We start from the raw sequence: 13,378 nt of genomic DNA on the forward strand, positions 1-13,378 counted from the left end.
AACGTTACGTTAAAGCTAACGACGTGACGTGACGTGACGTGACGTGACGTGACGTGACGTCAAACCGTGAAGCCAACAGTTTGGGTTGGCCAATCAGATGACTGAACTTGACCTATGATGTGTCTGTCTGTCTGTCTGTCTGTCTGTCTGTCTGTCTGTCTGTCTGTCTGTCTGTCTGTCTGTCTGTCTGTCTGTCTGTCTAGCTTCCAGAGGCGTTGTTGTGGTCCAAGGAACAGAATGAAGAGAAGTGTCCCAACCTGACCGAGTTCACCCAGCACTTTAACAACGTCTCCTTCTGGTAAACCACACTAACTAGTCCTGTCCTTCTGGTAAACCACACTAACTAGTCCTGTCCTTCTGGTAAACCACACTAACTAGTCCTGTCCTTCTGATAAACCACACTAACTAGTCCTGTCCTTCTGGTAAACCACACTAACTAGTCCCGTCCTTCTGGTAAACCACACTAACTAGTCCCGTCCTTCTGGTAAACCACACTAACTAGTCCCGTCCTTCTGGTAAACCACACTAACTAGTCCTGTCCTTCTGGTAAACCACACTAACTAGTCCTGTCCTTCTGGTAAACCACACTAACTAGTCCTGTCCTTCTGGTAAACCACACTAACTAGTCCTGTCCTTCTGGTAAACCACACTAACTAGTCCCGTCCTTCTGGTAAACCACACTAACTAGTCCCGTCCTTCTGGTAAACCACACTAACTAGTCCTGTCCTTCTGGTAAACCACACTAACTAGTCCTGTCCTTCTGGTAAACCACACTAACTAGTCCTGTCCTTCTGGTAAACCACACTAACTAGTCCTGTCCTTCTGGTAAACCACACTAACTAGTCCTGTCCTTCTGGTAAACCACACTAACTAGTCCTGTCCTTCTGGTAAACCACACTAACTAGTCCTGTCCTTCTGGTAAACCATACTAAATAGTGTTTAAGGTGTTAAACTGACCTGGTTCACATTAGTCACTGGTCACTCTGGTTGACGATAAAGTTATACTGAACTGTGTGTGTGTGTGTGTGTGTGTGTGTGTGTGTGTGTGTGTGTGTGTGTGTGTGTGTGTGTGTGTGTGTGTGTGTGTGTGTGTGTGTGTGTGTGTGTGTGTGCGCGCGCGCGCGCGTCAGGGTGCGTTCGGTGGTTATTCTACAGGAAAGGCCTCAGGACAGAGAGAGACTGCTGCTTAAATTCATCAAAGTTATGAAGGTAAGCTTTGACCTTGTGCTGACCCTGAATCAGTGAGGACAATGAAAATCACGTTCCATGAATGTATTCATCCTTCTCAAGTGTGTGTATGTGTGTGTGTGTGTGTGTGTGTGTGTGTGTGTGTGTGTGTGTGTGTTCTTGCAGCACCTGAGGAAGTTGAATAACTTCAACTCGTACCTGTGTGTCCTCTCTACGCTGGACAGCGCTCTTCTCAGCAGACTAGACTGGCAGAGAAACACTGCAGAGGTCACACTCACACACTCTCACACACACACACACACACACACACACACACACACACACACACACACACACACACACACACACACACACACACACACACACACACACGCACACACACACACACACACACACGCACACAGATTTGTATTACAATATTTGTTCAGGCATCAACATTTTAGGGTAACGTTTTTATGAATGGCATTTTTACATTTTCTTTGCCATTTTTAACCGTAACCCTGAATTTGGAAAATAGCAGATCTACAAGCTTATAGGCTTGCATATCGGCTATTTTTCGTAGCACGACACCAGCGAGAAACTAAGTGCCGTATAATCAAGCAGAATTCTAACTCTTAACTCCTAAACCTAACTTCTAAATGTCTAATCTCAGCCCCAACCCCAACATGAATATGTTCCTAATTGTAAACCATTTAAAGCTTTATAGACCAACAGTAGTATTTAAACCATTTAAAGCTTTATAGACCAACAGTAGTATTTAAACCATTTAAAGCTTTATAGAATAACAGTAGTATTTTTAAATCAATTATTTGACACACAGGGAGTCAGGGAGTCAGTGCTCCACTTTGTTGGTTTTAGTAAGAACTGGAGCAGTCTGATTTATTTGTTAGGGAGACCTGTGGAGACACCGTTACAGTAGTCAAGTCTACTAGACACACACACACACACACACACACACACACACACACACACACACACACACACACACACACACACACACACACACAGTCACCGAAATACAAATCTATGTTCATTTGATGTGTGTGTGTGTGTGTGTGTGTGTGTGTGTGTGTGTGTGTGTGTGTGTGTGTGTGTGTGTGTGTGTGTGTGTGTGTGTGTGTGTGCGTGTGTGCAGGCCTTGGAGGAGTACAGCAGTTTGATTGACAGCTCATCATCGTTCAGAAACTACAGAGCAGCTTTGGCGGAAGTGGAACCTCCATGCATCCCCTACCTGTACGTATGACCTCTGACCTCTATAGCTCCTCCTACCTGTACGTATGACCTCTGACCTCTATAGCTCCTCCTACCTGTACGTATGACCTCTGACCTCTATAGCTCCTCCTACCTGTGCGTATGACTTCTGACCTCTATAGCTCCTCCTACCTGTACGTTTGACCTCTGACCTCTATAGCTCCTCCTACCTATACGTATGACCTCTGAACTCTAGCTCCTTCTACCTTTTATATTTGTTGTTGTCTCTTTTGGTGAATTGATTACATAGATTGTGTAGATTACATAGATTGACATTGATTACATAAATAATGTATGCAGGACCAACCAAGCATTGAATTAGAGTCTGTCTGTCTGTCTGTCTGTCTGTCTGTCTGTCTGTCTGTCTGTCTGTCTGTCTGTCTGTCTGTCTGTCTGTCTGTCTGTCTGTCTGTCTGTCTGTCTGTCTGTCTGTCTGTCTGTCTGTCTGTCTGTCTGTCTGTCTGTCTGTCCAGGGGTCTGATCCTCCAGGATCTGACCTTCGTCCACCTGGGGAACCCTGACCAGGTGATGACATCACAGGGGTCAAAGGTGAACTTCTCAAAGCGCTGGCAGCAGTTCAACATCTTGGAGACCGTGAGGAGTTTTCAACAAATGTTCGTTTATTTCTCTATTATCTATTATATATCTATTATTACATCTTTATTCTGTTTACATTTGTGACTAATAAACTATACAATCAATTCAATCAATACACAACAAAAAAAATCACATAAATCTCCTGTCTGTCTGTCTGTCTGTCTGCCTGTCTGTCTGTCTGTCTGTCTGTCTGTCTGTCTGTCTGTCTGTCTGTCTGTCTGTCTGTCTGTCTCTCTGTCTGTCTGTCTGTCTCTCTGTCTGTCTGTCTGTCTGTCTGTCTCTCTACAGTCGTTACTCTGTAACTCGTAACGAGGACATCGTGTCGTTCTTTAACGGCTTCAGTGACCACCTGGCCGAGGAGGCATTATGGGAACTCTCTCTTAGGATCCGCCCACGGAATACCCCACGAGCCAATCAGAGATGATGTGGGAGGAGACGGCAGCCGCCTGGTTTTAGGAATGATTTGGCTGGTACGAATGAGAAGACTGTGAAAGGTTGTTTATATATATATATATATATATATATATATATATATATATATATATATATATATATATATATATATACATACAGTATATATTGCATATATGCTACAGTATGATTGAAAAACGAGTCGAATTGAAAAAGGTGCAACTCGTTTTTCGGCGCGAGATGAAGCAAGCGGGAGGCTTTGATGTCCCCACAGTACACACCGACGGAGGTGAAGGTGACTTGAGCCATGAGAGGCGTCCTGCAGAGAGAGCTTAGGCCAGAGAGTCTCCGTGCTGAACGTTGCCAAGTCGCCTTCAGCCGACTCAGTGCCATCAGAGTAAAAGAATGGTAAATCATCGTGGTCGTCCCCCTAGTCTCTGTACCTCGGAGACGTCAACACCGTTCAACTTTGCTTACATGTTTTTGACAGGGGGGCCCACCTCCCCCCCCCCCCCTCTGCGGTGAACTGGAAGAAAACGAGCACTGCTTTTTCAATCATTCTGTAACATAAATATATACTGTAAAATACAAGTAAAGGAGATGTTTTTATACACTGAAAAATCATTGTTTAAAGCAGCACTATGTAACTTTTTTCAACTATATAGCATTTTATGTCCCATAAAAGTATAAAGTTACATGTTTAAGCAATAGCAATCATCCTTCCATAAATATAAAGACTCAGGGGGGTCCCTGCTAGGGGCTTGCACTGTATTACTATGTATAGGGGAGTTTCATCCTGGCATTTGCCATGGCACCAAGGCAGAACTGCCAGTCAAAGCTAAGACTGGCCAGTCATGGTTGCAGAGACTCTTGGGTAATGAATAATAATAATAATAATAATAATAATAATAATAATAATAATAATAATAATAATAATAATAATAATAATAATAATAATACACTTTATTTGTATAGCACCTTTCATGACATGAAATGCAGCTCAAAATGCTTTACAGAGCCAGAATACAATTACAGAAAAAGTACAACTAATTTAACAATAAAGCAAAAAAGAAAAGGTAGTTGAAGATGTCTTTTTTGGTATTTTTTAGTTTTTTGTTAAAAAGGTTAAAGTACTATATTCTGATAGCAATCATTGCTACAGAGCGTTTGTTCGGTCACAGGGATCTCTCCAGCTCTTTAGTAAACAGAATATTTACTTCAGGTAGGTGACAACATTTAAGCCAATCAGGAGAGACCACTGAAAATGCATTTTTTTTGTTTAACACATCCGGTGCCAGAGTTTTATTAAAGAAAGTGACATTGAGTGCCAGAGATCTCACCGTTTGTAACGCTACGCTGTTTACAGCTGCAGACTCCATGACGAGCACCCGATTGTAAACAACATATGCGTGCACGATGGTGGATGGTCCTGGCTAACGCCTGGAACAATAACATCTCTCACGCGAGTCACCATGGCGGAGTGAGTGTGTGTGTGAATGGGTGAATGTAATGCACAATCTATGTAAAGCGCTTTGGATAAAAACGCTATATAAATGCACCATTTACCATTTAACATCAGAGAGATTTAAAAATCAACTAAAAGCAAGAGTGAAGAAATAGGTCTTGAGCTGTGCTTTAAAGCTATTTACAGAGGGTGCCTGTCTTAGGTGTAATGGGAGTTAATGAAGTCAAAGACGTCGCTGCCATGTTGTTTGTGTCCAAAGTGGCCACTGATACCCCAAACTACATAGAGCTGCTTTAACACTTCATTCTCATGCAGAGTGTTGTTTTGTTTCTGTTGAAATGCATTAAAAGAAAGATGTTTTAATTAATATCAGTGATTAACCTAACTCCATAATGTGAACACAAAATTCCATATCTCAAAATATTACAATATTACATGAGACCACTGAGGAAGAAGTTATATGGCTGCTTATATCTAACCTTTATATTTTACCATCACTTATAATACTTCTACAATACAGTATGATATTTGACAGCTTGTAAGAGTCTAAATGTCTCCACTAGGTCTAATAGCTATTGTTTTGGTACAGACTATCGTGTTATGGTTCAGTTTGTCCTTGAAGCAGCTACAGTATAACTATGATCTCTGCCCTGAGCTCTTGGCAGAACTACCGTACCACTGACATGAGTGTTATTGTACTTCTCCCCATGATATCATGTACATAAAGCATAATCATCACCACCTGGAATATTGTCTCGACTCCTATGTGCCTCATCGACTGCTGATTGATCCAGAATTCCAAGACACCACACACACACACACACACACACACACACACACACACACACACACACACACACACACACACACACACACACACAAAACAAATGTATATAATAATACAGAAATGTCAACCATCTGAAAAGTATGTTAATTTATGCACTCAATACTTGGTCTGGACTACTTTTGCTGCTCTGTTAAATAGCTCTATATTGTGATAGTAATCATTACTATAGAGTGTGTTCAGTAACAGTGTTAAATAGCTCTATATTGTGATAGTAATCATTACTAGTGTGTGTTCAGTAACAGTGTTAAATAGCTCTATATTGTGATAGTATTCATTATTATAGTGTTTGTTCAGTAACAGGAGTCTCCATGTCTCTCCAGCTCTTAACTAAATAAATGCATTTTCAGTTCGGGTTCGGGATACCAATCTTCTCCAATCAGGAGAGAGAACTCACACAGGATACACATTAAACAAGTGGAATTGGAAGTGATGAAACTTAAACTGGAACACTATAACATTGAAGCTGATGAAGGGGTACTCTCTCTTGATTGGCTGAAATTGGTAACCCACCTGCAGTGAAATTTAAGAGAACATGAGGCACAATTATGTTTTCTCATTCCTTTATTGATATTGTGACATTCCATTCAAACCAAGCAAATTAAAGCCAAAATCTAACATCTGAACTTCAAACCATTCATGATCAGGGGCGCAGATCCCATGTCTGACATGTTCCTCCAATAACATATTTAGAAATAAATGATATAATTTAAAATATATATTTACAAGAAATTGATTCCACTTTTGAAATCATTCTCACATACAGTAAACACAATACTTTGTGAAGGTTTTGTTTTTTCTACCCGTGTGTCCTGATCATCAACAACTGCCAAATAAATGAATCCACAACCTTCATCATCATCATCATCATCATCATCATCACTTGTCCACAGAGCTGTTAACTAGTTTAATGAGTGAAGTTCAGCCAATATGAACGGATAGAAACACAACAGTGGAGCTGAAAAACGAAAAGATAAATAATACTGACCAAGAAATATCTAAACTGTCAGAATTAAACACATATTGTATTCTTTACTTTAGTTTTTTTAAGGGTTTTTCAAGGGTTTTCAAGGGTTAGCGACAAGTGCGTAAGTCAAAAATGTACAAATTATGGAGGAGATCTCTGATGGTTAGACCAAAGAATGGGACCCGCACACCGTCTGGATCTTGCAAAAAATGTAGCTCTTTATTCTTAATCGACGTTTCGGTCGTTAGACCTTCATCAGGACAGACAATACAGAACACATCAACCACCAAACATTTTAAAGGCTACACCTCCCAAGTGAAGGTCATCGGACATGCAACCCATTGGCTGCACCCGCAATCTCAGACCTAAAGCCACTCCCACCACCATCATATTAAAGCAACACCAATCCCATTCACAAAATACATTTTTTTCTGGGTCACGGCAACACTAATTACGGCTCTGAATAGCAGAGGAAAAGGCCTGTACATGTCATCGGGCCAGGTCTTCAATATCTATAAAGGAAGAGATAATATTAGTGGACCCAATAATAATAAAAAGACACGCAGTGAGAATAAAGGTAAAAATAAACGAATCGAGCACAACAGGTCTATTACATAGCTAGTCCATCCAAATAACGCATGACTAATCACAGCATAACATTAAGTACAAATTCATCATTTAAGCCTTTTGGGGCCAGTGTTTGGAGTGTGAAGATCCAGTAGGCTTCTCTTCTCTTTAGGAGAAGGACAATTCCCTGGAATCTAAAAGAGGATATGTCATGTTTAGCATCATTAAAATGAATAGCGACAGGATATTCGCCATCATTCCTGTGTATTGAGCTTTTGTGCTCACTGATGTTGTTTTAATTTACGGGTAGTTTTGCCAACGTATGCTAGACCACAAGGGCACTAAATCATGTAGATTACATGGGTGCTATCACAGGTGATGATACTTCTAATAGGAAACTATTTTTTCCTGTGTGTGGATGTCTAAAGTGCGTTAGTTTGGTTGTGTTATTACACTGCGCACTTCTCTACATGTAAAGTGTCTTGAGACAACTTGTTGTGATTTGACACTATAATAAAATTGAATTGAATTGAATTGAATGTCATGAAGAACTCTGATTGTGTGTGTGATCATTATTTAATGTTTCAATATAGTTTAGAACTGAAATATTATGTTTGTGTTTTCTGACGACAGAAACTATACAAAGTAATTTGATGAACCGCCCACACTAATTGGGACTCCCTCTTCCTTTGGTGTGTCGCCCAGGTGGCGCCTAAACCCTGACCTTTAGCGTCACAAAAACGATGTCTATAAACCTGACCTTAACCCTAAACCCTGACCTTTAACCTTACAAAAACGATGTCTATAAACCTGACCTTAACCCTAAACCCTGACCTTTAACCTCACAAACACTATGTCTATAAACCTAACCTTAACCCTAACCTCAAAACCACGTCGACATGGGCGCACACTAATTATCGTTAGCCTTGGCTAGCCATTTAGCATTTTTAAAGGACACATTTGTAAAAAAGGAGGATGATGTCATCATTGTGCTGCTGTTATGAGTATTTAAAAGCTGAATGGACACACAACTTTCCTCCTCTCTCCACCAGAGGGCAGCGATGACTCTCTGCTTCTCTGAAAACACACCCAGGTGTTCTGTGAAAAGACAATAAACAAATAAGAATCAGAATGTATTAACTGTGTGAACATGTTAACACTTTAGAATAACATCCCCTTATAATAGTAAATTAATCATTCCCAAATGATCAGTTAATGTGTTATTCATAACTTGTCAAATGTTTGTTAATGGTTTAATGATTTAAAACTATGCTATACATGGTGAATAGATCATGAGCAAGTTGTTAGTTTACCAAGAGGACCCCCCCCCCCCATCTGACCACATTGTCATCAGTGTTGTCTGATACAACAAATCATTTGATTATTACATTTGATTATTAGATTCATTATTATAAGAAATTAAGCAGAAGACACATGATAATGTGAATTCACGCGACCGGGATGGTTTACCAGGCTAGTTGTTGCACTTCTTACACAAGCATGTTGTTTTGTGTATGTTTTATAGTTTTATACACTTTTATACATTACCAAAAAAAAGGTTTAGTAGAAAGAAAGAGGAAGTGAACCTGGGTGTGTGGGAGGAGTCTAAAGATCGTCATTGGTTGTCGGCACCAGAATACGACCTGATAGAAGAAGAAGAGAGACAAAAAACAGACACAAATAAATCCTATGTTGCATTGTTTGTGTATTTCTACATTGTACACACAATAACACAATAATACAACAACAACACAAAAACATTACGGTTCAGTCATCAGAACTAATGTGAACATTTGACTCTTATTTAAGACTAAATGTAACACTGATGTATTAAAGTTAAATGTGACTACATAGAACACACTTTGACCTCTAACTAGGTCGTCTAAACTGGTCTAAACCGGTTATGGTTCTAAACCAATATAAACCTGTTTAGGTTGTGGTTTTACATGTTTGTTTGTTTGTTTGCATTTCTGTGAGGGCTCCACATGTCATGTGATCCTCTGTTGATCTGACCTCATTTTTTCCACTGGTAGTATAATAATTAATGAAACATGTTAATTAAACATTAAACATGTAAACTAATCACCTCGTTTCTTCCACTGGAGGTAGATGAATCCAGACAGGAACAAGACCAGACCCAGAACCAGACCTGATGCTCCCATGGCCACCTTGTTCTTCACTGACTCTGGCATGGAGTCATCTGATAATACAAATATCATATCATATCATATCATATCATATCATATCATATCATATCATATCATATCATATTATGGGTTAACCCTAACCCTAATAAACAGACGACACAGTCATTGTGAGTCTGTTCGGTATAATAATGAGTCCAACCCTATTGGTCCAGTCCTTGAGGAGTTTGTCACCTGATGTGACATGTCCTTCTTAGAGCTAAATACATCCAAAACAAAGGATATGATGATAGATTTTAGAAAACATGAATCAACCTTTTACTATGATGATTATAAAGCAGGCTGTGGAATCATGTGCAGAAAGTATCTTAGGACAGAGTCTTAGACTCAGAACTGTGAGGCAGTTTGTAAAAAAGAATATCAGCACCTGTTCTGTCTTAGAAAACTGTCTTGTTTTCACATTGATAAAACCATGATGACTCTTTGATCTGTTTTTATCAAATCAATCTGGTCTTTGATCTGTTTTTATCAAATCAGTCTGGTCTTTGATCTGTTTTTATCAAATCAATCTGGTCTTTGATCTGTTTTTATCAAATCAATCTGGTCTTGTATCTGTTTTTATCAAATCAATAAGCTCATAGCGCGGCACCAAGTTATGAGCTTGTAGATCTGCTATTTTTGAAAAATCTGAACATTGCAAATATTTGAATATAATTTATATATATTTTTAAACAACATTTTTAACTCAAATATTTGCTTCTGGGGGGTCCCTGGAACAACATATTTTGATGGGGATCAGCGGCCAAAAACATTTGGGGGGTCCTTGACAAGAGAAGGTTTGAGCACCACTGATATATTTCAGAAAAACTTAAGACATACAGTATGTTGACAGACATTTGACAGTTACAAATGTTCGCTTAAAAAAATATATATTCAAAGATTTGCACAAATGTTCACGATTTTAAAAAAATAGCAGATCTACAAGCTCATAGTGCGGCACTCGGTGCCGCACTATGAGCTTGTATATCTGCTATTTAGACAGTAGATTACAGTAGATTACAATAACTGACCCCAGTCCATCTTGATAGGCGCGGTCAGGCTGGGATGTTCCACCATGCATGTGATCTTCTCTCCTGATCTGTAATGCACACGCGCGCGCGCACACACACACACACACACACACACACACACACACACACACACACACACACAAACACACACACACACACACACACACACACACACACACAAACACACACACACACACACACAAACACACACACACACACACACAAACACACAATAGTAGTAGCTGATCTACATGCTGAACCGCGCCGCGATTCTATTCACATTGATCTGTTGATCTTTGTTAATATTTGTTTTGACTATTATTGTGTAGGAGCGTGAATGCCCCGCTGGGCTCTCCTCCGCTCTAGTGTTTATTGTGTATTCCACTATTCCCTCCCCATTGCAGAAAAAATAGGAAGGTAAGAGGCAGAAGAAACTTAGTAACGAGATACGCACGTTATAGCGTATTCCTGTGTGTGTGTGTGTGTGTGTGTGTGTGTGTGTGTGTGTGTGTGTGTGTGTGTGTGTGTGTGTGTGTGTGTGTGTGTGTGTGTGTGTGTGTGTGTGTGTGTGTGTGTGAGAGAGACTTAATATAAGCCTACCATTTAATGGGCCATTTTCAGCAAGTGATTAACACTTGTTTTATTTTTAAAGAATATATGTATAGGTGTCTATTAGGTGTGTATTTCCATAGGTGTCTGTTAGGTGTGTACCTGGGTGTGTACTCCAGGTAGGAGTGGTACTGGTAGTACCAGTCTCCATCAGACAGATCGGTATAGGAGAGACCAGAGGTCAAAGGTTCTTGACCTATCCACCAGGTCACCAGGATCACTTCAGGATAGAAGTCGTAGCTGCTGCACCTCAGCATGTGAGTGTGTTCACCACGACGAGGGGGAGTCTCTGACTTCAGTCTCACTTTGGGCTCCACTGGATGAAGAAGATTATTATTATTATTACCAGTCATAGGAACATGTCATTATCATGAATAATTGTATATCATCCACATTAGATCCAAATGATCCAGAAAGCCGCAACACACTTGGTCAACCAGCCAAAATGTTCACGTTTCTCGGCTCTCCCCCGTTCTCCTCTCCCTCCATTGGCTCCCAGTTGCTGCCCTCACAGAGTACAAAACACTGATGTTGGCCTACAAAGCAACCAAAGGTATGACACCCCCATATCTTCAAGCCTGATCCAACCCTACAACCCCTCCCGCTCACTCATATCAGCTAACACAGGGGAGCTGTCTGAATCTTCTCTAAAACACCCTGGACAACGCTCCACACGTCCTAGACTCTTCTCCCTTCTCTAAAACACCCTGGACAATTAACGCTCCACACGTCCTAGACTCTTCTCCCTTCTCTAAAACACCCTGGACAACGCTCCACACGTCCCAGACTCTTCTCCCTTCTCTAAAACACCCTGGACAACGCTCCACACGTCCTAGACTCTTCTCCCTTCTCTAAAACACCCTGGACAACGCTCCACACGTCCTAGACTCTTCTCCCTTCTCTAAAACACCCTGGACAACGCTCCACACGTCCTAGACTCTTCTCCCTTCTCTAAAACACCCTGGACAACGCTCCACACGTCCCAGACTCTTCTCCCTTCTCTAAAACACCCTGGACAACGCTCCACACGTCCTAGACTCTTCTCCCTTCTCTAAAACACCCTGGACAACGCTCCACACGTCCTAGACTCTTCTCCCTTCTCTAAAACACCCTGGACAACGCTCCACACGTCCTAGACTCTTCTCCCTTCTCTAAAACACTAATAGAGAAGGGAGTAATTTAGATATCATGTTATGTAGACAGATGCCAGGTTCATTGTAGACCTGGCATCCTATAGTTTGGATAGTTTTAATGTACAGATTATTTATTTGCTTGATATTATACTGTTTAGACTGATGATAGGTTCTTGGTTTACCTATGTTCCTAGATTACTATTTCTATGCATTTAATGTATTACCTTGTGTTTTCCTTGCTTACTGTAAATCACTCTGGATTAAGAGCGTCTGATAAATGCCTACATTGTAACTGTAAATGTCATGTTTGGCCACCAGATGTCAACAACAACGTTTCATAGAATACTGTAGATATAATAATAATAATTATAATAATAATAATTCACAGTTACACAGTGCTTTACTGAAACAAAAATAAACCAATCAATATCATTTAATGAAAATAGTTCGAATGAACTAGAGTAGAAACAAACAAAACAATACACATAATCCTGTAAAATATGAATAAAGTGATTAAAAACATACAAGAGACAATAATTAAAATATAAAATCAGGGTAAAAGAAGTGTATAGAGGTGTGTTTTAGCCTGCATGGTTATTTTTAAAGTTAATTTAAAAACATTAATCCTGGTGTCTCTATTTTAGGCAGGTCATTATATGTAGGCAGTGGTGAAAAGTAACTAAGTACATTTACTTAAGTACTGTACTTAAAGTAATACTAGGTAACGTTTTCAACAAAACTAAAGTTAAATTGTATATCTTTTGCGAGTGGCAAAAGTTTCACAACACCCACTCCGTGAATGTCACCCCCGGAAGCCTTTTATTTATATATTTTCTATTGAATGTGGACTGGGGGGACTTTCCCGGGGAAATGACGTTCCTGGCCAACGTCATGACGTCGTGGCCGACGTCCTCAGGAACTACCGCAACGGTTTCCTGTTTGGCCAGGAACTACCGCGCTATTAACAAAAAGGAACCTCACGCTGATTTTAAGATAATGTAGGATTGTAAGATCGAAAAAGAACAGAAAAAGAAAGCACAGCTCATGGTAACTAATGCTCCACTGGCTAAGAGAAACGATCTGTAGATAGTATAAAACAATTAAAAGATCGCTTTTTGAAACGCTTCCGGCT

The 13,378-nt window shown here is 40.2% G+C and overlaps 2 protein-coding genes across 2 annotated transcripts in view; one reads left to right on the forward strand and one right to left on the reverse strand.

The window, feature by feature from the left end:
* LOC308088554 (rap guanine nucleotide exchange factor 1-like) overlaps positions 1–3,524 on the forward strand; it is a 7,047-nt gene extending 3,523 nt beyond the window's left edge. Inside the window, exons 4-9 of the mRNA XM_080433031.1 lie at positions 204–298; positions 1,131–1,209; positions 1,354–1,455; positions 2,324–2,421; positions 2,913–3,053; positions 3,325–3,524. Coding sequence (XP_080289157.1) covers positions 204–298; positions 1,131–1,209; positions 1,354–1,455; positions 2,324–2,421; positions 2,913–3,053; positions 3,325–3,460 — 651 coding nt within the window. The 3' untranslated portion in view covers positions 3,461–3,524. The remainder of the gene's footprint in view (positions 1–203; positions 299–1,130; positions 1,210–1,353; positions 1,456–2,323; positions 2,422–2,912; positions 3,054–3,324) is intronic.
* The window catches only part of LOC308088131 (H-2 class II histocompatibility antigen, E-S beta chain-like), a 129,149-nt gene that overhangs the window by 73,764 nt on the left and 42,007 nt on the right, over positions 1–13,378 (reverse strand). The window lies entirely within an intron of this gene.

Source organism: Gymnoscopelus braueri, assembly GCF_963280865.1.
Source record: "Gymnoscopelus braueri genome assembly, chromosome: 7".
Taxonomy (NCBI): Eukaryota; Metazoa; Chordata; class Actinopteri; order Myctophiformes; family Myctophidae; genus Gymnoscopelus; species Gymnoscopelus braueri.